At 41.2% G+C, this 23,312-nt stretch overlaps 1 gene segment (V, D, J or C); it reads right to left on the minus strand.

Annotated features, from left to right (window-relative positions):
• Nucleotides 1-23,100, minus strand: part of LOC129689793 (immunoglobulin lambda variable 6-57-like) — a 71,051-nt gene extending 47,951 nt beyond the window's left edge. Inside the window, 1 exon segment of the V gene segment in view lies at nucleotides 23,026-23,100. Coding sequence covers nucleotides 23,026-23,071 — 46 coding nt within the window.
• Nucleotides 23,101-23,312: the final 212 nt, after the last annotated feature.

The following is a 23,312-nucleotide window of genomic DNA, read 5'->3' on the forward strand; positions in this document are numbered from 1 at the left end:
AGTCCAAGTGGATCAAAGACCTCAACATAAAACCAGACATATTAAATCGATTAGAAGAAAAAGTGGGGAATGGCCTAGTACTCATTGGTACCGGAGACAACTTCCTGAACAGAACAACAACAGCACAGGCTCTAAGAGCAACAATCAATAAATGGGACCTCATGAAACTGAAAAGCTTCTGTAAAGCAAAAAACACTGTCATCAAAACAAAACGACTGCCTACAGATTGGGAAAGAATCTTCACTAACCCTTTATCTGACAGAGGGCTAATATCCAGTATATGAAAAGAACTAAAGAAACTGAAAAGTAGCAAACCAAGTAATCCAACTTAAAAATGGGGAACAGAGCTAAACAGAGAATTCTCGACAGAGGAATATCGAATGGCAGAGAAACACTTAAAGAAATGCTCATCCTCATTAGCCATCAGGGAAATGCAAATGAAAACGACCCTGAGATTTCACCTTAAACCCATCAGAATGGCCAAGATCAAAAACTCAACTGACAACACATGCTGGAGAGGATGTGGAGAAAGCAGTACCCTCCTCCACTGCTGGTGGGAATGTCAACATGTACAACCACTCTGGAAATCAATCTGGCACTTTCTCAGACAACTAGGAATAGGGCTTCCTCAAGATCCAGGTATATCACTCCTAGGCATATATGCAAAAGAGTACACAATAAGGACATTTGCTCAACCACGTTTGTAGCAGCTTTATTTGTAATAGCCAGAAGCTGGAAACAGCCCAGATGCCCCTCAACTGAAGAATGATGCAGAAATTGTGGCACATCTACACAATGGAGTATTACTCTGCAATGAAAAATAAGGAAATCATGAAATTTGCAGGTAAATGGTGGGACCTGGAAAGGATCATCCTGAGTGAGTTGTCCCAGAAGCAGAAAGACACACATGGTATATACTCACTCATATAGACATATAACATTGGATAAACCTAGTTAAATCTGTACATCTAAAGAAACTAATCAAGATAGAGGACCTGATTAAATGTTCAATCTCCTTCCCAAAAGGCAAAGAGGACGGACATCCAAGGAAGAAGAAAACAGGAAACAACCTAGGAACCTGCCACAGAGGCCCTCTGAAAGGTTCTTCCCTGAAGACTATCAAAGCAGACACTGAGACTTATGGCCAACTGTTGGGCAGAGTGCATGGAATCTTATGTAAGAAGTGGGAAATAGTAAGAGCTGGAGAGGACAGAAACCCCACAAGGAGAGCAACAGAACCAGAAAATTTGTTTACAGGGGTCTTCCCAGAGACTCATACTCCAACCAAGTATCAGGCATGGAGATAACCTAGAACCCCTGCACAGATGTAGTCCATTGCAGTTTAGTGTCCAAGTGGGTTACATAATAATGGGAAGAGGGACTGTCTCTGACATAATTTGATTGGCCTGCTCTTTGATCACCTCCCCCTGAGGGGGGAGCAGCCTTACCAGGCCACAGAAGATGACAATGCAACCACTTCTGATGTGATCTGATAGACTAAGATCAGATGGAAGTAGAGGAGGACCTCCCCTATCAGTGGAATTGGGAGGGGCATGCTTGAAGAAGGGGGAGGGAGGGTGTGCCCTGGAGGGGAGGAGGGAAGGGCTTATGGGGGGGATAAAAGTGAATAAAGTATAATTAATAAAATTATATATAACATTAAAAAAAGAAAAAGGAGATATAACAACAGACAATGAGAAAATACAGAAAATACTAAGGATGTCCTTGAGAAACCTGCCACAGAGGGCCTCTGAAAGCTTCTGCAGTATAGACTGTCAAAGCAGATGCTGAGCCTGATGGCCAACTGATAGGCAGAGTGAATGGAATTTTATGTAAGAAGTGGGAAATAGTAAGAGCTGGAGGGGACGGGAACTCCACAAGGAGAGCAACAGAATAAGAAAATTTGAACACAGGGAACTTCCCAGAGACTCATACTCCAACCAAGGACTATTCGTGGAGATGACCTGGAACCCCTGCACAGGTGTAGCCCATGGCAGTTCAGTTTCCAAGTGAGTTACATAGTAATGGGAAGAGGGACTGCCTCTGACATAATCTGATTGGCCTGCTCGTTGATCACCTCCCCCTGAGGGAGGAGCAGCCTTACCAGGCCAGTAGAGGAAAATGCAGCCACTTTTGATGAGAACTGAAAGACTAAGATCAGAAAGGAGAGGAGAACCTCCCCTATCAGTGGACTTGGGGAGTGACATGCATGCCGAAAGGGGAGGGAGGGTGGGATCGGGAGGGGAGGAGGTAGGGGCTTATGGGGGGATACAAAATGAATTAATTGCAATTAATAAAATAAAAATAAAAAAAATCTGCACTTCAGGGGATGCAAGATGGTGGTCTTCAGTGAATACTGTATCTGAGGGACAGAGAATCTGAAACTTCAAAATTGGTTAGTGGAGGGGCTGCTGAATCCAGGATATCAACATTGAGGCTTCCTGGGTGAGAAGGCACAACCTGTGAGCTAAGACCATTTGGACCCAGGTCCTCAGCGGACTTCTCGGGGGACTGAGACTGGCGAACATTCAGTGCCCTTGAACTTCCCCTTGATGGGCTCCCTCCTTCCTCGAGGATGTCTGCAGTGCTCAGGGCTCCTAGCACAGAATTCCCTTCTCTTTACCTGAGATAGAGAAGGCAGGCCTCACACTCCCTCAGTCGAAGGCTGCTAGATGAACAGGACACTGAGATACCCTGGGTCACACAGGTCCCTGGGTCTCAAAAGCCTCCCAGACGGCATCTGTACCGGCAGCCTCCAAGTTCTGCCTCTATGGCTGGATTTCCAGCTGGCTGTTATACCAGCCTACAGGTTCTGCAGCTGTAGCACCACTGAGGTGATGGAGCTCCTACACATGCATTTGACCTGGTAGGCCCAAATCTAAGAGTAGAGAACAGGGGAAGCATCTGTGCTATCTGATTAAACCTGCTAGTGAGTGCCTTCAAGTGAGTGCATGCAGAGCCCCAGACCCAGGGTCCCTCTACCCTAGCAGACAGACATCTAATCTCTCCCACCCACACACGGACTGTGGAAAACATGGCGATTCTTGGAAAGCCTTATCAACATTGAAGCCCCTGTGCTGTGGGTTTACCGGTGGAGTCAAGGAAAACAACTTCCAGAGCCCACGCAGATCTGAATCCCAGAAGGACAGTATAACATGACAGGCCTGTAAGCCACTGAGGTATTCAGGGAATCTGCGCATGCGCACTCCACCTAAGAGCAGCACCAGCATCAACACACCCTCCTATGCCTCACCTTCCCCAACACTCCAGGAATCTACACTCTGTAGCACCCTGTCCTTCAAGGCACATTTACACGCAAACACGAACGCTTGCTCACCTGCACTTGTGCATCTGCAGCTGTGGATCTAACTACTGCAGGTACAGTTGAAAGGCCAATGCACACTCTCTCTCAAACCAGTGAACCTCTCTCATCTTCCTGAAGAATACTCCAGACACCAGAAAAAGATGGACCCAGTCTGATGTAGAGACTCCAGGAAAATACAGGGACGGTTACAGATAAGCAGATGGCCAGAGGTCAGCGTAAGGACACACGAAACAAAATCAGGACATCATGTCTTCATAAGCCCCAAAATCAATGGATATTTCAATTCATGGAAACACAGGAAAATGATTTTAAAGCTGTACTTACCCAGTTATTAGAGGCACATAAAGAGAAGATAAACAAATCTCTCAAAAAAAAAAAAAAAAGCCACACAAATGGAGGCAAGTAAGAGGAAATGAACAAAGTGCTCAAAAAAATACAGGCAAATACAGCCAAACATTAGAGGCACAATTAGTGGTATATAGAGAGGAAACAAACCAAAAAACTGAGGCCATCATAGAAAGACAGGAATCCACATTCAAACAGATGAAGGAAATGGTGCAAGACATTAAAACAGAATTAAAAAAAAAAAAAAAAAAAACAGAGAAAACACAAACACAGAAAACCCTGGAGCTGGAGAGCTTAGAGAAAAGATCAGGAACCACAAAGGTAAGCATCACCAACAGAAAACAAGCGATAGAAGAAAGAATCTTAGGTGCTGAAGATACCCTTGCAGAAATTGATACTTCTCTCACAGAAAAAGTAAAATCAGAAATGTTCCAAACACAAAACATCCAAGAAATCAAGGATGACATGAAAGGACAAAATGTAAGATTAATAAGAATAGAGGGAAAAAAAGATACCAGCCTTCAGGTCCAAAAAATATTTTAAAGAAAACCATAGAAGAAAATTTTCCCAACTTAAAGAATTCCTGACAAAAAAGAGAAATGATGAATGTGAATATAATCAGAGAAGATTTCAAATATCTAAAAAAAAATTCTTAAAAAAAAAAACTAAATCCAGTTTTCCGTACTAGATATATTCTAATAAATTGGTAAAGCAAAATTGGAAGAAAGTCCTTCATCTGATGATATTTGAAGGTCACCACATGTTTTCCATAGTAGAGTCTAAATACAGTTGCATAAACCATCACATATGAAAGGTTTAGATTTCGTCAACTTGCTTTAGATTACATGATGTTTAGCAAAGGGCAAGGAAGTTACCCTGCAAGTTTAAATACCAAAATATTTCACAAAGTATTTAATTTAAAAAAATCCACAAAGAAATACCTGAAAAGGTGTTTGATATCCTTAGCAATTGGGGAAATGCAATTAAAACAACTTTGAGGTTTCATCTTACTCCATTCAGGATGGCTAAGATCCACCAAACAACTGACACAAATGCTGACAATGTTGTGGATAGAGAGGATCACTCCTTAGCTGTGGATGGGAATGCACATGGGTGAAGCCACTGTGGGAATCAGCATGGTGGATGGTAAAAACTACTAAACTATGTACACCATAGGATCCAGTTGTATCACTCCTAGATATACGCCCAAAGGAAGAGACATAATAATTCATAGATACTAGTTGAATGATGTTCATTACTGCTCTATTCACAATAGCCTTAAACGCAAATAACCTAAAAGCAATTTAGTAGATGAATGGACAATGAAAATGTGTTGCATATACAGCATGAAATACTATTCAGCTATAAAGACAGGATTCTTTCAATAAAAGGCCGTACTGAGTCTAGTAGGAAACCCTTAAATTTAGTAAACACAAGAAAGTTACAAGATATAAAATTAATATATAAAAAGCACCTTTTGCTATAATAAGTTTACTCTTTGAGAAAGCAATTTAGAAAAAAATATTCTATCACAAGTAACTCCCTTCAAAGTGAAGTATTTGGGAGTATATCTTAACAAAATAATGAAAGACTTCTACAATGAAAATTTATAGGTATTGAGAAAGGAAACCATATATGATAATGGAGTCTGAATAAACATGCCATGTTACTGGATTGGCAGAATTTACATTGTGAATATTTCTGTATTATCTAAATTAATTTACAGGATTAAAGCATTAACTATGAAATGTATCTGGGCACAGGGGTCTTTTATGAGATTGTATCTCCAACCAAGGACCATGTATGCATATAACCTAGAACCCCTGCTCAAATGTAGCCCATGGTAGCTCAGTATCCAAGTGTGTTCCTAATAAAGGGAACAAGGACTATTTCTGACATGAACTCAATGGCTGGCTCTTTAACCGCCCCTGCCCCCTCCCCCAATGTAGGAGCAGCCTTGCTAGGCCACAGAGGAGGACATTGCAGCCAGTCCTGAAGAGGCCTGATTAGCTAGGGTCAAATGGAAGAGGAGGAGGACCTCCCCTATCAGAGGACTTGGAAAGGGGCAGGGAGGAGATGAAGGAGGTTGGGATAGGGAGGGAATGAGGGAGCAGGCTACATACAGCTGGGATCAAAGTTAATAAACTGTAAGTAATATTAAAATTTAATTAAAAAAAGAAAATTCTCATGTCATGTTTCACAAATTTAGAAAAAACAATATGAGAATTGCCTCAAATTATACTACAAAGAGAGACTGGTTCCAGTATTATAAAGACTGCTGGACAAATAGAGGAACCAGAAATAAAATGGTAAAACTATGTCCACTTAATTTCTACAAACAAAACAAAAATATACTTGAAGTGAAAATAGACATTTCAACAAATGATGCTAGCAAAACTGGACATGTACTCAAAAAAGATGAAATTTGATTCATATCTTTTACCTTGTAAGTAAATCAATTTAAAATAGTTCAAAGACTTAAATTTAATCCCTAAAACAGAAAAATTGCAAAGAAAGCCCAGGAGATGACCTTGAAACTAAAGGAGTAGGCATACAATTTTATAAAGAACATCAACAGCACCTGAGCTAATACCAGCTTCCACCAGACGGATACATAAAAATAAAATTATCTCTGAGGAGGGGCAAGATGGCGGCACCAGGAGGACTCTCATTCTGAGCAGCAGCACAGCAGGATCAGCACAGTGACCAGCAATCAGAACTCGCGGCCATAAAACACAAGTTATTGTGTTTCCCAGGTGAGAGGATACCCCACGGTGGGGGATGCAATCAGCTTTAACTCACCCGGCTAAACCACGGAAGAGATCCCGGTTCTGCCAGGTGCTTGGTCTCCAGCCCAGAGCTACACGCCAGTGTAATCTGGTCACTGTCCCAGACTGAACTGTGGGCCCACAACATCACAGACTAGATTTTCCAGTCTAGAGATAACCCCACAGATTAGGAAACGATTGGGACCGACCTTAGGTCACCCAGACATCCCCTGGAAAATATTTGGGTTCCATGAGCGCCCCAGGAGCCAGCCTGGAGCCAAAGCCAGGGAACCAGGCTCCGGCAAAGAGCCCTCCCTGCACGCCTGATTCACAGCCTCAGATAGAACTGTGGACCCCAGGGCACCAGAGACTGAGTTTCACTGTCAGGTGAAAACCCACAGTGACGGAAATGGTTGGTCTGATCTCAGAGCACTCAGCTGATACCACCACCCTGAAAAGGTCTTGGGAAAATTACCCAGTTTAGGCAGACGCCCAGGCTCCCAAAGGCCAGAAAGGTGGAGTCACGGGCAGGCATCTGTGCCTGTGGTTTCGATTTGTAACCCCAGACAGAACAGCGGTCCCCAAAGCAAAGACTGGGTGTCCCTGGCAGGAGGAAACCCCACAGCAGGGGGATCATCAGGTCTAACGCTCAAGACACCCAGCACCAAAAGACTTTCTGGATTCACGCAGACTCTAGGCTCTAGCTTTCTAATGCAGGCAGGAGCGCTGTGCTCAGCCGCCATTATTGAGTACCCCTAGGGCACTGGGGCACACAGCTGCATCCTAAGACCTACAAAAGCCAGAGAGCCATTACAGCCCTCAGATACTGTGCCAAGGATCAACCAGTTATCCCTAGCTAGACTGACAAAACTGTGGGAATCCCTGGTCCTTCAAGAGGGCTGCACCCACAGCATCTGGACCAGAGCAGTGCCGGCAGTTGATATCCCAGACAGGGACTCACAGCTTCCAGTCCAGACTGAGGCATCCAACCTTCAGACCAGAGTGGAGTCCTCAGTTACGAGCCTCCAGACCAGAGCGGCGCCCCCAGGCACCAATTCAACCTAGGTGCACATTCTTCAGGCCCAGAGCAGAGCACTCAGCCTCTGGCCGAGAGACTTGCTTGGTGCTCCTCTCACTTTCCCGGACAGAACTATGTGCCCCAGGATAACAGACTGAGTTTCCCTATTGGGCAAAAACCCCACAGCTAGGGAATCAGCAGGTTCTTCAAGAGGACTGTACCTGGAAAACTGTAACAACAGCAGCACTAAATTAATAACAAGAAACCCAGTAGTGGGGCAGCTGTCTTGAGAACTTCTATGGGTAAGAGGAGAGCCCCCCTGCCTAACAAAGACCACAGCTACTACTCAGGGCTATACACCTGAGGTGAGCAGTGGCAATTCCTGAGAAACACTGGCCACACAGTGACCATAACCAAAAAACAGAGGAGGACTCCTTCAGAAAAAATCATCTTCTGGCCAAGGGGATTCTCCCTACCTCAGGACTCCAGGAAGCACAGAAACTAACAGCCAACACCTAAAACAGCCCAATGGGTAGAGGTCAGAAAAAAAGCTCAATCAACAAAAGACAGAGAAATATGCCATCTCCAGAACCCAGCCATCCATGGGCAAGAAGCCCTGAACAACCCAGCGTTATAGAAAATAAAAGAGATGACCTTACATCTATGCTGATGAAGAGGATAATAGAGGAAACAAATAAAATAAGTAAAGAATTAGAGGAGGATAAAACAAAAGAGATCATGGCTATCCGTAAAGAAATGGAGGATGTTAAAGACAAGCAGATTATGGTCATCTGTGAAGAAATATGGGAAGATGCAACCAAACAGTTTGTGGCCTTCAGAGAAGAAATAATTAAATCACTGAAAGAAATAAAAGAGACAGAGTTGAAGGAACTAAAAGAAAAACAGGAAAATATAATCAGACTGGTGAAGGAAGTAAACAAAACAACTCAAGACCTGAAGATAGAACTGAAAAAATTAAAGAAAATACAAATGGAGAAAATAACGAAGAGGAAGAATTTAGGGAAGAAAACAGGAACTACAGAGGTAAGCATAAACAACAGAATACAAGAGATGGAAGAAAGAATCTCAGGTGTAGAAGATACAATGGAAGAAATCGATATATCTGTCAAAGAAAATGTTAAATCCAAAAAATTCCTGACACAGACCGTCCAAGAAATCCAAGACAATATGAAAAGACAAAACCTAATAATAACAGGTATAGAGGAAAAAGAAGATTCACTTCTAAAGGCCCAGAAAATATTTTCAACAAAATCATTGAAGAAAATTTTCCCAAGTTAAAGGAAAAGCCAATAAGAATACATGAGGCCTACAGAACACCCAACAAATTTGACCAGAAAAGAAAATCCTCCAGCCACATAATAATCAAAACAGTAAGTATACAGAACAAAGAAAAAATATTAAAAGCTACAAGGGAAAAAGGCCAAGTAACATATAATGGCAAACCCATTAGAATCACACCTGACTTTTCAACAGAGACTATGAAAGCTAGAAGGGCCTGGACAGATATCATGCAGACCCTAAGAGAACACAGATGTCAACCCAGGCTACTATACCCTGCAAAACTCTCAGTCCTCATAGACGGAGAAAACAAGATATTCAATGACAAAAACAAATTTCAATAATACCTACACACAAATCCAGCATTACAGAAGACACTGGAAGGGAAAATACAACCCAAAAAAATTAGCTTCTGTCAAGAAAACACAGGAAATAATTAAAACAAAAAGCAACCAAGCACACAACCTTATGAACACAGCCAACATCAAAAATCAAAGGATCTAACAGCCACTGGTCATTAATCTCTCTCAACATCAACAAACTGAACTCTCTAGTAAAAAGACACAGATTAACAGAATGGATACGTAAACAAAACCCAGCAATCTGTTGCATACAAGAAACACACCTAAGGCACAAAGATAGACATTACCTGAGGGTAAAAGGTTGGAAGACGACTTTCCAAGCAAATGGACCCAAAAAGCAAGCAGAAGTAGCCATTCTAATATCTGATAAAATAGACTTTCAACCAAAATTAATCAAAAGATATGGGGAAGGACACTCCATACTCATTAAAGGAAAATTCCAACAGGAAGACATCACAATCCTGAACATCAATGCCCCAAATACAAGAGCACCCATGTTTGTAAAAGAAACATTGATAAAATGTAAACCGCATATAGATCCCCACACGTTAATAGTGGGAAACTTCAACACCCCACTCTCAAGAAAGGACAGGTCAACAAAACAGAAATTAAACAAAGAAACAATATCTCTGACAGAGGTCATGAATCAAATGGACCTCACAGACATTTACAGAACCTGACACCCAAACACAAAAGAATTTATCTTCTTCTCAGCACCTCATGGAACCTTATCCAAAATAGACTATATAGTTGGTCACAAAGCAAGACTCAACAGATACAAGAAGATTGAAATAATCCCTTGTATCTTGTCTGATCACCATGGAATAAAGCTGGACCTCAACAACAACAGAAATAGCAGAAAGCCTACACACACATGGAAACTGAACAACTTGTTATTAAATGACAGCTGGGTCAGGGAAGAAATAAAGAAAGAAATTAAAGTCTTCCTAGAAATCAATGAAAATGAAAACATAACATACCCAAACTTGTGAGACACAATGAAAGCAGTGCTAAGAGGAAAGTTCATAGCCCTCAGTGCCTTCAAGAAGAAATTAGAGACAGCTCATTCAAGCAACTTAATGGCCCACTTAAAAACCGTAGAAAAAGAAGACACACCAAAAAAGAAGAAAAAGCAGACACACCAAAAAGGAGCAGACGGCTGGAAATAATCAAACTCAGGGCTGATTTCAATCGATTAGAAACAAATAAAACAATTCAAAGAATCAATGAAACCAAGAGCTTGCTGTTGGAGAAAATCAAGAAGATCGACAAACTCTTAGCCAAGCTAACTAAAAGGCAGAGAGACACCACCCAAATCAACAAAATCAGAAATGAAAAAGGGGACATAACTACAGACACTGAGGAAATCCAAACAATCATTTGGACTCACTTCAAAAGTCTATATGCCACAAAATTTGAAAATCTAAATGAAATGGACAATTTTCTTGATTGATTTGACTTACCAAAGGTGAATCCGGACCAGGTAAATCAATTAAATAATCCTATATCCCCCAAAGAAATAGAAGCAGTCATCAAAAGTCTCCCATCCAAAAAAGCCCAGGACCAGATGGCTGCAGCACAGAATTCTTCCAGACCTTCAAAGAAGAGCTAACTCCAATTCTCTTCAAACTATTCCACAAAATAGAAACAGAAGGAACATTACCAAACTCATTCTATGGAGCCATAGTCACCTTGGTACCCAAACCTCATAAAGACTCAACAAAGAAAGAGAATTTCAGGCCAATCTCACTATGAACATTCATGCAAAAATACTTAACAAATTACTTGCAAACCGAATACAAGAACACATCAAAGATATTATCCACTATGACCATATAGGCTTCATCCCAGTTATGCAGAGGTGGTTCAATATATGGAAATCCATCAATGTGATCCACCATATGAACAAACTGAAAGAAAAAAAAACACATGATAATCTCCCTAGTTGCTGAAAAAGCATTTGACAAAATACAACCTCCATTCATGTTTAAAGTATTGGAGAGATCAGAGATACAAGGCACGTATCTAAACATGGTGAAGTCGATATACAGCAAGCCTATAGCCAACATCAAACTGAATGGAGAGAAACTTAAAGCAATCCCACTGAAATCAGGGACAAGACAAGGTTGCCCACTCTGCCCACTCTCTCCATATCTCTTTAACATAGTGCTGGAAGTCCTTGCTAGAGCAATAAGAAAATTGAAGGAGATCAAGGGGATAGAGATTGGAAGGGAAAAAGTCAGATTATCACTATTTGCAGATGATATGATAGTATACATGAGTGACCCCAAAAACTCTACCAGGGAACTCCTACAGCAAACACCTTCAGCAATGTGGCTGGATATAAAATTAACTAAAAAAAAAAAAAAATCAGTAGCACTCCTGTATACAAAAGACAAAAGGGCTGAGAAAGAAATTAGAGAAACAACACCATTGACAATAGCCACAAAGGACATAAAGTACCTTGGTATAACCCTAACCAAGCAAGTCAAAGACTTGTATGAAAAAAATTTCAAGTCTCTGAAGAATGAATTAGAGGAAGATATGAGAAGATGGAAAGATCTCCCATGCTCATGGCTTGGCAGGATTAACATAGTAAAAATGGCCATCTTACCAAAAGCAATCTACAGATTTAATGCAATTCCCGTCAAATTGCCAACACAATTCTTTACAGACCTGGAAAGAAAAATTATCAACTTCATATGGAATAACAGGAAACCCAGAATTGCTAAAACAATCCTCTACAATAAAAGATCTTCTGGAGGTATGTCCATCCCTAATCTCAAGCTGTACTATAGAGCAAGAGTTATAAAAACTGCATGATACTGGCATAGAAACAGAATGGTGGATCAATGAAACTGAACAGAAGACCCAGAAATAAACCCACACAATTATGGTCACCTGATTTTTGACAAAGATTCCAAAACCATACAATGGAAAAAAGATAGCATCTTCAACAAATGGTGCTGGTCCAACTGGATGTCTACATGTAGAAAAATGAAAATAGATCCATACTTATCACCCTGCACAAAATTGAAGTTCAAGTGGTTCAAAGACCTCAACATAAAACCAGACACATTGAATCGGCTAGAAAAAAAAAGTGGGGAACTCATTGGTACAGAAGAAAACTTCCTGAACAGAACACCAGCAGCACAGGCTCTAAGAGCAACAATCAATAAATGGGACCTCATGAAATTGAAAAGCTTCTGTAAAGCAAAGAACACCATCATCAAAACAAAACGACTGCCTACAGATTGGGAAAGAATCATCACCAACCCTTTATCGGACAGAGGACTCATATCCAGTATATATCAAGAACTAAAGAAGCTGAAAAGCAGCAAACCAAGTAATCCACTTAAAAAATGGGGAACAGAGCTAAACAGAGAATTCTCTGTAGAGGAATATCGAATGACAGAGAAACACTTAAAGAAATGCTCAACCTCATTATCCATTAGGGAAATGAAAATCAAAACAACCCTGAGATTTCACCTTACACCCATCAGAATGGCCAAGATCAAAAACTCAAGTGACAACACATGCTGGAGAGGATTTGGAGAATGGGGAACCCTTCTCCACTGCTGGTAGGAATGTAAACTTGTACAACCACTCTGGAAATTAATCTGGCGCTTTCTCAGACAACTAGGAATAGTGCTTCCTCAAGATCCAGCCATACCACTCGTAGGTATATATCAGAAAATGTCTCAAGTACACAAAAAGGACATTTGTTCAAACATGTTTGTAGCAGCTTTATTTGTAATAACCAGAAGCTGGAAACAGCCCAGATGCCCCTCAACTGAAGAATGGATGCAGAAACTGTGGTACATCTATACAGTGGAGTATTACTCAGCAATGAAAAATAAGGAAATCATGAAATTTGCAGGTAAATGGTGGGACCTGGAAAGGATCATCCTGAGTGAGTTTTCCCAGAAGCAAAAAGACACTCACAGTATATACTCACTCATATAAACATACAACATAGAATAAACCCACTAAAATCTGTACATCTAAACAAACTAAGCAAAAGAGAGGACCCTAGCTAAAATGTTCAATCCCCATCTTGAAAGGCAAAGAGGATAGACATCAGAAGATAAGAAAACAGGAAACAACCTAGGAACCTATCACAGAGGGCCTCTGAAAGCCTCTGCTGTACAGACTGTCAAAGCAGATGCTGAGCCTGATGGCCAACTGGCAGGCAGAGTGAATGGAATTTCATGTAAGAAGTGGGAAATAGTAAGAGCTGGAGAGGACAGGAACTCCACAAGGAGAGCAATAGAATAAGAAAAGTTGAACACAGGGAACTTCCCAGAGACTCATACTCCAACCAAGGACTAATTATGAAGATAACCTAGAACCCTGACTATGCAGCCACTTCTGATGAGAACTGATAGACTAAGATCAGAAAGAAGGAGAGGAGGACCTCCCCTATCAGTGGACTTGGGGAGGGGCATGCATGAAGAAAGGGGGGGAGGGTTTTGACTGGGAGGGGAGGAGGGAGGGGTTTATGGGGGGATACAAAATGAATAAAGTGTAATTAATAAAAGTTAAATAAAAAATTATAAAATAAACAAAATTATCTTTGTGACAAGGGAAAGAGTCAGCAAAGTAAACAACCCACAGACTGAGAGAACAATCCCTATGAGCTGTAGTTCAGCAGGGGCTAATACTCAAGGGTTGACAGTGACTTGAAAATATTAAATAGGAGCGAAATAAAACCATCTGTGAACAAGTAAACAAAGGAGATTTATAGACACTTTGAGAAACAGAAACACAGATCAACAATAACTATTTCTTAAAATGGTCAGTATCCCTAGTCATTGGAGAAATTCAATGTAAAACTGCTTTGAGATACCACCTCCCCCAGTCAGCATGGCTGCCATAAACAAGTCTGACAATGAATGTTCAAGAGAATGTGGAGGGAAAGGAACACTTACTTTTGAGTACATAAGTGAATTCAGACCTTGTAGAAATCAGTCTAGAGATTTTTTCAGTCCTGGGAAAAAACTCAGAGAACTTCACGCCCTACCATAAAGATATTTGCATCCCATGTTTATTACAGCTTCATTGGCTTATAGCAAGAACCTGAAATGAGCATAGTCCAATCCATGAATGGACTATGAAATTCTGGAACATACACACATAGATAAACACACCCACTTACAGACACTATTTAGCTTAAAAATGTTTTATATGCATGTTGTAATGAAAAGTATTTTATGTTACCCCCCCCCAATATTATTTAGCTTAAAAGAAGAATGGATTTAAGAAACTTACAAGAAAATCCATAGACTTAGAATGTACAGTAATAAACACATTCATACCCTCATGTTCTTTCTTATATACAAAATCTAACCAGTAGTATCTGAATTTACATAAACAATCATACACGTGGGTACAGTTAACATGAAGAAAAGAGAACAAAAAAGGCTGAATAAAAGGGGAAGTGGGAAGACTGAATGCAGGTATTGGCATGAGGTATGAAACAGGACAAAAGGCTAAATGCTTTTCTGGTTCTAATCCTGTCATAAAAATTTTGGTCTGGATGATGGCTAAGTACATAAAATAGTACACAAAATACATTTGTATAAAATATGTAAAATCTATTGTGAAACTCCACAGCATTGATTCAAGATGCCTACTGTGACTGTATAGAAGTTTCTTGGGTTTGTGTCTTATCAAATAAAAAAAGCGAGCTGCTTTTCACACCAAGCAATTCATTTGGATGAGCAGGTGTGTGGCGCCTGACCACGGTGTTATTTAGTCTTTTCTTCTGTTATTTATGTTGGTGCCACCCCCAAAAGAGATACATTTTAAAAGTCTGGTATCTTCTATACATATTTATGTTCATACTTATGTACGTATTTTTGTACACAACCAGGAAGTATGCATATGTGTGTATGTGTATGTGTATTTGACCATGGGTAGTTCTAATTGTTTGTTTCTTTGTTCTCAAGACAGATTGCTCTGTGTAGCTCTGCCTCTCCTGGAGCTCACTGTATACATCAGTTTCCTCTTAAACTCAGAACTCTGCCTGCCTCTGTCTTCGAGTGCTGGGATTTAAGCTGTGTACCACCATGCTCTCCAAGGGGCAGTTCTTATTATTCCTTCTTGTCTTCCTGTGGCTCAGGACTAGACAGAGTGAGTGCACCTTTCCTAAGCAGAAAGAAAATCGATTCTTTCATTTTTCTGAGCTGTGTGGCAGGACTGTACAGCTGTGCACTTTATTCCTGTATCTATCTGCAAACTTCTTCCACCTCTTGGGATGCTCCTCCTCCACCTACTCAAGTTTTAGTTTAAAGTCTTTCTTCCCTCTATACTTTTCCCTTTCGTTCCTACTCCTATTTTCTTTCTTCTTCTTTCTTCTTCTCCTCTCTCTCCGATTAAGCTTCCCACAGTTGCCCACATTACAGGAGAGCTGCTGTACAAGCCATCTGGTTAATTCCCCTAGAGACTCCAGCAATGCATGTGTGTCATCTGCCTTCTGATCCTTCATACTGCAAACAAATTGTCAGCAATCTGGATGTCCAACATGGAATAAAATAGCAAAACATTTACATATATATTTTTCATTTTCTACTTTTTTGAAATGTCCACACAATTTTTATTTTCACTTTTTTATTTAATCATCGAAATGGATCTTTTTTATTTTTTTATTTAACTTTTATTAATTACCCTTTATTCATTTTGTATCCCCCATAAGCCCCTCCTTCCTCCCCTCCCGATCCCACCCTCCCTCCCCTTTCTGCATGCATGCCCTTCCCCAAGTCCACTAATAGGGTAGGTCCTCCTCTCCTTCTTTCTGATCTTAGTCTATCAGTTTTCATCAGAAGTGGCTGCATTGTCATCTTCTGTGGCCTGGTAAGGCTGCTCCCTCCTCAGGGGGAGGTGATCAAGGAGCAGGCCAATCAGATTTTGTCAAAGGCAGTCCCTCTTCCCATTACTATGTAACCCACTTGGACACTGAAGTGCCATAGGCTACATATGTGCAGGGGTTCTAGCTTATCTCCATGAATAGTTCTTGGTTGTAGTATAAGTCTCTGGGAAGTTAGCTGTGTTCAAATTTTCTTGTTCTGTTGCTCTCCTTGTGGAGTTCCTGTCCTCTCCAGCTCTTACTATTTCCCACTTCTTACATAAAATTCCATTCACTCTGCCTGACAGTTGGCCATCAGGCTCAGCATCTGCTTTGACAGTCTATACTGCAGAGGCTTTCAGAGGCCTTCTGTGGTAGGTTCCTAGGTTGTTTCCTGTTTTCTTCTTCTGGCTTTCAGAGGCCCTCTGTAGTAGGTTCCTAGTTTTTCTTCTTCTTCTGATGTCCATCCTCTTTGCCTTTCAGGATGGGGATTGAACATTTTAGTTAGGGTCCTCTCTCTTGCTTTGTTTCTTTAGATGTACAGATTTTAGTGGGTTTATCCTATGTTGTATGTTTATATGAGTGAGTATATACCATGTGTGTCTTTTTGCTTCTGGGACAACTCACTCAGGATGATCCTTTCCAGGTCCCAACATTTACCTGCAAATTTCATGATTTCCTTATTTTTCATTGCTGAGTAATACTCCATTGTATAGATGTACCACAATTTCTGCATCCATTCTTCAGTTGAGGGGCATCTGGGCTGTTTCCAGTTTCTGGCTATTACAAATAAAGCTGCTACAAACATGGTTGAGCAAATGTCCTTTTTGTGTACTTGAGCCTCTTTTGGATATATGCCTAGCAGTGTTATGGCTGGATCTTGAGGAAGCCCTATTCCTAGTTGTCTGAGAGAGCGCCAGATTAATTTCCAGAGTGGTTGAACAAGTTTACATTCCCACCAGCAGTGGAGAAGGGTTCCCCTTTCTCCATAACCTCTCCAGCATGTGTTGTCACTTGAGTTTTTGATCATGGCCATTCTGATGGGTGTAAGGTGAAATCTCAGTGTTGTTTTGATTTGGTTCTCAAAGAACCAGCTCTTGGTTTCATTGATTCTTTGAATTGTTTTATTTGTTTCTAATTAATTTATTTCAGCCCTAAGTTTGATTATTTCTAGCCATGTACTCTTTTTTGGTGTATCTGCTTCTTCTTTTTCTAGGGTTTTTAATTGAGACATTAAGTTGCTTGAATGAGCTGTCTCAAATTTCTTCTTGAAGGCACTTAGTGCCATGAACTTTCCTCTTAGCACTGCTTTCATTGTGTCCCACAGGTTTAGGTATGTTGTGTCTTCGTTTTCATTGAGTTCTAGGAAGACTTTAATTTCTTTCTTTATTTCTTCCCTGACCCAGCTGTCATTTAGTAGCAAATTGTTCAGTTTCCATGTGTGTGTAGGCTTTTTGTTATTTCTGTTGTTGTTGAGGTCCAGCTTTATTCCATGGTGATCAGACAGGATACAAAGGATTATTTCATTCATCTTGTATCTGTTGAGGTTCGCTTTGTGACCAACTATATGGTCTATTTTGGAGAAGGTTCCATGAGGTGCTGAGAAGAAGGTAAATTCTTTTGTGTTTGGGTGTAAAGTTCTGTAAATGTCTGTGAGGTCCATTTGATTCATGACTTCTGTCAGAGATATTGTTTCTTTGTTTAATTTCTGTTTAGTTGACCTGTCCTTTCTTGAGAGTGGGGTATTGAAGTCTCCCACTATTAGTGTGTGGGGATCTATGTGTGGTTTAAGTTTTATCAATGTTTCTTTCATAAATGTGGGTGCCCTTGTATTTGGGGCATTGATGTTCAGGATTGTGATTTCTTCTTGGTGGAATATTCCCTTGATGAGTATGAAGTGTCCTTCCCCATCTCTTTTCATTAATTTTGTTTGAAAGTATTTTATCAGATATTAGAATGGCTACTACTACTTGCTTCTTGCATCCATTTGCTTGGAAAGCCGTCTTCCATCGCTTTACCCTCAGGTAATGTCTATCTTTGTGTCTTAGGTGTGTTTCTTGTATGCAACAAATTGCTGGGTTTTGTTTACGTATCCATTCTGTTAATCTGTGTCTTTTTACTAGAGAGTTGAGTCCATTGATGTTGAGAGAGATTAATGACCAGTGGCTGTTACATCCTTTGAATTTGATGTTGGCTGTGGTCATAAGGTTGTGTGCTTGGTTGCTTTTTGTTTTACTGTAGTGAGGTTAATTATTTCCTGTGTTTTCTTGACAGAAGCTAATTTTCTTGGGTTATATTTTCCCTTCCAGTGTCTTCTGTAATGCTGGATTTGTGTGTAGGTATTGTTGACATTTGTTTTTGTCATTGAATATCTTGTTTTCTCCGTCTATGAGGACTGAGAGTTTTGCAGGGTATAGTAGCCTGGGTTGACATCTGTTTTCTCTTAGGGTCTGTATGATATCCGTCCAGGCCCTTCTGGCTTTCATAGTCTCTGTTGAAAAGTCAGGTGTGATTCTAATGGGTTTGCCATTATGTGTTACTTGGCCTTTTTCTCTTGCAGCTTTTAGTATTTTTTCTTTGTTCTGTATACTTACGGTTTTGATTATCATGTGGCGGGAGGATTTTCTTTTCTTGTCTAATTTATTGGGTGTTCTGTAGGTCTCTTGTATTCTTATTGGCCTCTCCTTTAAGTTGGGGAAATTTTCTTCAATGATTTTGTTGAAAATATTTTCTGAGCCTTGGTGCAGGGAATCTTCTTTTTCCTCTATTCCTATTATTCTTACGTTTTGTCTTTTTATGTTGTCTTGAATTTCTTGGATGATCTGTGTCAGGAATTTTTTAGATTTAACATTTTCTTTGACAGATACATCTATTTCTTCCATTATATCTTCCACACCTGATATTCTTTCTTCCATTTCTTGTAGCCTATTGGTTATGCTAACCTCTGTAGTTCCTGCTTTCTTTTCTAAGTTCTTTCTCTCCACAATTTTTTCCATTTGTGTTTTTTTTTTTTTTAATTTTTCCTGTTCTGTCTTCAGATATTGAGTCGTTTTGTTGATTTCCTTCACCTGTCTGGCTGTAATTTCCTGTTTTTCCATCAATTCCTTCAGATGTTTGTTTGAACAATCCTTTGTTTCTTTTATTTCATTCAGTGATTTAAGCATTTTCTCTCTAAAGGCCACAAACTGTGTGGTTGTAGCTTCCTGTATTCCTTTTTGTATTTTATTTGTTTCCTCTGTTATCTTCTTCATGAGCATAGATGTTAGATCATCTTCTTGAATTTCAATTATGCTTGGGTGTCTAGGGCTATTTGTCCCTGGATAATTGGGTTCTGGAGATGCCATATTGCTCTGGCTTTTGTTGGTTGAACTTTTACGGTGTCCTCTACCCATTGGGCTATCTTAGGTGTTTGAAGTTAGTTTCTGGTGGTTCCTGGAATCCTGTGGTGGAGCGAATTCCTTTGGCAGGAATATGGTTTTTCCTGAAGGACGCCTTCTCATCTTTTTGGGTATAGTCACTGGATGGCCCGTATTTTTCAGGAGTTGCTACAGCTCACCTCAGGCATAGAGACCTGGGTGGTAACTGTGGTCCTTGTTAGTCGAGAGGGCTCTCCTCTCACTGGGAGAAGTCCTGGAGACAGCTGCCCTGCTTCTGTGTTTCTTGCTGTAAATTTAGTGATCAGCTGCTGTAACCTGTGTGTCCCATGGTTTGGTCAGTTTTGTTAGGGATAACTGGTTGCCCCTTGGAGCAGTATCTGGGGGTTGATCTTGGAGTTCCTGGTCTTTTGTAGATCTGAGGTTGGGGCTCTGTGCCCCAAAACCCAAGGGGTAATCTGTGGCCGGTGAGTACTGCTCTCCTGGTAACAGCAGGCTATCTGGGTCAGAGCAGGTCCCTGGGTTGGGCCAGTCTGTGGGACCTTTTCTGAGGGGTATACTGGGTTGCCTAAGTCCGTCCCCTTTGCTTCGTTCCTTGTTCCTTGTGAGGGTTTCTCCAGACAGTGGCTCCAAGACTCTGGTATCCTGGGGCACACAGTTCTGTCTGTAAGGAGTAGTTGGTACAAAGCAGGTCTCTGGGCTGGCGGCACAAGTGCCCGCCTGCTAGTCTGAGGGATTTGGGTTCCCAATAAGACTATGCTCCCCACTTGGGCCCAGATCCTTGATGGCTGGGTGTACTCACCGGTCTGCTGTCTGCGAGACTTTCCCCAGGCAAAACCTAGGTGACCCAAGGTTTTCTTCCTTCCCCGGGAGTCTCTGGACAGGGATTCCCAGACTCTGTCGCACTGGGGCATGCAGCTTGGCCGTACAGGTGAGCTGAGGGCGCAGCTGCTTGGAGAGCGGTAGCGGGAGCTCAGTTGTGATGGCGGCGAGTACCCGAGGTCTGTGAGACTTTTTCCAGGGAAAGACTGGGTGACCCCCTGATCAGTCTTGCAACTTTCCTTCCCCGTGGGGTTTTCTTGCGACTGGGACTCTCAGTCTCTGGCACCCTTGTGCCCTCCCATCAGCCTGGAAAAGTGATTGGGACATGCAGGCCTGAGGATCTCGCCTGAGACCCAATGCCCGAGTTACCCGGGATCTCTTTCGGGTTCTGGCTGGGTGGCCCGAGAGTGGACCTGACTGATTCCCACTCCATGGGAGTCTCCCCTCACCTGGGAAACAAGATCGCTGTAGTTTTAGGGCCCAAGGTTCAGTCTCCTGGTAGCTGCACCGGAGAGTGCTGTCCCGCTTCTCAGACACAGTGCTCTCCCGGCGCTGCCATCTTGGCCCCCCTGTCCAAAATGGATCTTAAGTCCTAACCCAAACCAGGATTCTCTTGGCTATGCATGATGCCCTATGAGAGTTCATTTAAATGCTGACTAGACCATGGAGTCATCTAGCTGCATCCTTTGTTCTATCCCCACAGAGAAGACTTCTCTGTGTCTTCCTGTTGCACCTCCATGCTCATCCTACAGTGATCATTTTCCTTATTCTTCACTGAATGATTGTAGCAGAAGACAAGTTTTCATGTAATTACTGACATCTTTTACCTAACTAATTCCTCTCTTTACATTATTGCTTCAATTTACTTAGTGGTTTCTTTGCGTCTTATATGACAAAGTTATCTATATAGAGATATGGAAGAGATATCAGAAAAGAAAAATATATAAATATATAGTATATCTAATGTATAAATGTTTAATATTCCATAAACGGAAAATTATGAGAAACTGAAAAAAATGTGCTGGAAAAAAAAGCATTAGTGAGCAGTCCATTTCTCCTAGGCAGTTGTTTTCATTTTGTTAGTAAAATAAACCAGAGGACAAGTAAAAGTATACTCAGTTCTGGTTTTGAAATATGTTTTCTTTCTCACTGTCATTTAATTATTTCTTAAATGTGATATACTTGAGTATGATCACTACTTTTCGTTCAGATGTGAACTTAGACATTTTATATAATTTTATAGAGATAATTCTTGAAAAGGCAGGATTTGTCAGAGGCAGTCCCTTTCCCCATTACTATGTAACCCACTTAGACACTAAACTGCCATGGCCTTTGACATAATCTGATTGTCCTGCTCTTTGATCACATCCCCTTGAGGGGGGAGCAGCCTTACCAGGCCACACAGGATGACAATGCAACCACTCCTGATGAGATCTGATAGACTAAGACCAGAAGGAAGGAGAGGAGGCCCTCCCCTATCAGTGGACTTGGGGAGGGGCATGCGTGAAGAAGGGGAAGAGGGGGTGGGATCGGGAGGGGAGAAGCTTATGGGAGGATACAAATTGAATAAACTGTAATTAATAAAACAAAGGAAAACAGAAAATGCAGGATTTTTTGTTTTCTTTGGCTCTTTCACTGGTCATTCTTTTTTTTTTTTTTATCTTACATATTCCAGTACCATGCTTTTATGAGATTTACAGAAAAAGGATAGTTCATGGGATGAGAAAGTTCTATTATATCTGTACTTGCACTGAATGTAGATTTTAGCATTTACATGTATCTAGATCTGACACTAACATTTCATTATAGACCATGGTTGGGTCTGCTACAGAATTGGGCAACTCGGGCATTGTCCTCATGAGAACATGATGCTCTCATCTAAACAGTCACTTGAATAAAGCACTATTGTTTTGCTTAGCAGCTGGAGACAGCAACTTGGGGACATAAATTCTCATCTTTATGCCTTAGTGACATAAATAAGAGTCAAAGTCAGGGACTTCTGAATAACTTACAACTTCTTGAAACAGAGGCTTCTCTATATTACAGATACATTTGGCACTATAGAGTCAGTAATGTCATAATGCAGGGAAAAATGAAAATATGCAAGTGACTCTTGGTCAGAGACGGTGATAAAGACCTCACACATGTAAGGAACTCTCTGACAAAAATTGTCAGTAGTAGTGCCCTCTAAAATTGCTGTTTTCAAACATTTCCACTCCATGGATTGAACACAAATGTGTAAAGAAGTCAGTTATGCAAACGTTGTGGGGAGCAGAATCTTGAAGTGAAATCTAGAGGAAATTATGTCCTAACACCACCAATAGCAGTACTTTTAAAGGAGACATGAAATGTCAAGAGTCCTTTTAACAAGAGATTTCACAGATGGTGCTTTGGGGAGTTTTTGTATCACTTCCTCCATGGTTTGCATCACTGTGATTATAGCTACTATCATAGGACTGACAGAAGTAGTCACCCTCATCCTCAGTCTGCAGGTTACTGATTCTCAGAGAGGCTGAGTTGGAGGAGCTGTCAGTGGAGCCAGAGAACCGATCAGGAATCCCGGATGGTCGCTCATTATTGTACTTTATCACAAGAGTGGGAGATCTTCCCAAGTGCTGCTGGTACCAGTGCACATAATAGCTTCCAATGTTACCACTGCTGGGTTGGCAGGGGATGGTAACTGTGCTTCCTAGAGACCCTGACACAGAGTTTGGCTGAGTCAGACTAAACTGGCCCATTGACCCTGTAAGAAGAAAATAATAAAAGTCAGTAAGAACAAGGCAACCCCATTCACAGACCAGCCTATGCGCCAAACATCCCAAGCAAGAGGCAGTTACTCTCCCAGAACTCCTTCAGTCAACTCACCTGCTAAGTGATAAAGGAGGACAAGGAGTAGTGGAGCCAGAGTCATTGTGAAAACACTCAGATTCAGCTTCCTGAGTCCAGTGCACAAGATATACCTCAGCACCCCTTCTTATTTGTTTCTGGGATTCCAGGTGCATGCTGGCTGTATGCAAAACCCCTATTCTGGTTTTGTTCAAGCCCCTCCTTTTATTTCAGACTGTGTCTGATTGACAAATGGAGAGACTGCTTGTGAGAAGATGTGGGCTTCATCAAAGGGTGGGACAGAAAACCTGAAAATGAAGGGAAAA

The sequence above is a fragment of the Psammomys obesus genome, unplaced genomic scaffold (assembly GCF_907164565.1).
Source record: "Psammomys obesus unplaced genomic scaffold, mPsaObe1.curated_primary_1811, whole genome shotgun sequence".
Taxonomy (NCBI): domain Eukaryota; kingdom Metazoa; phylum Chordata; class Mammalia; order Rodentia; family Muridae; genus Psammomys; species Psammomys obesus.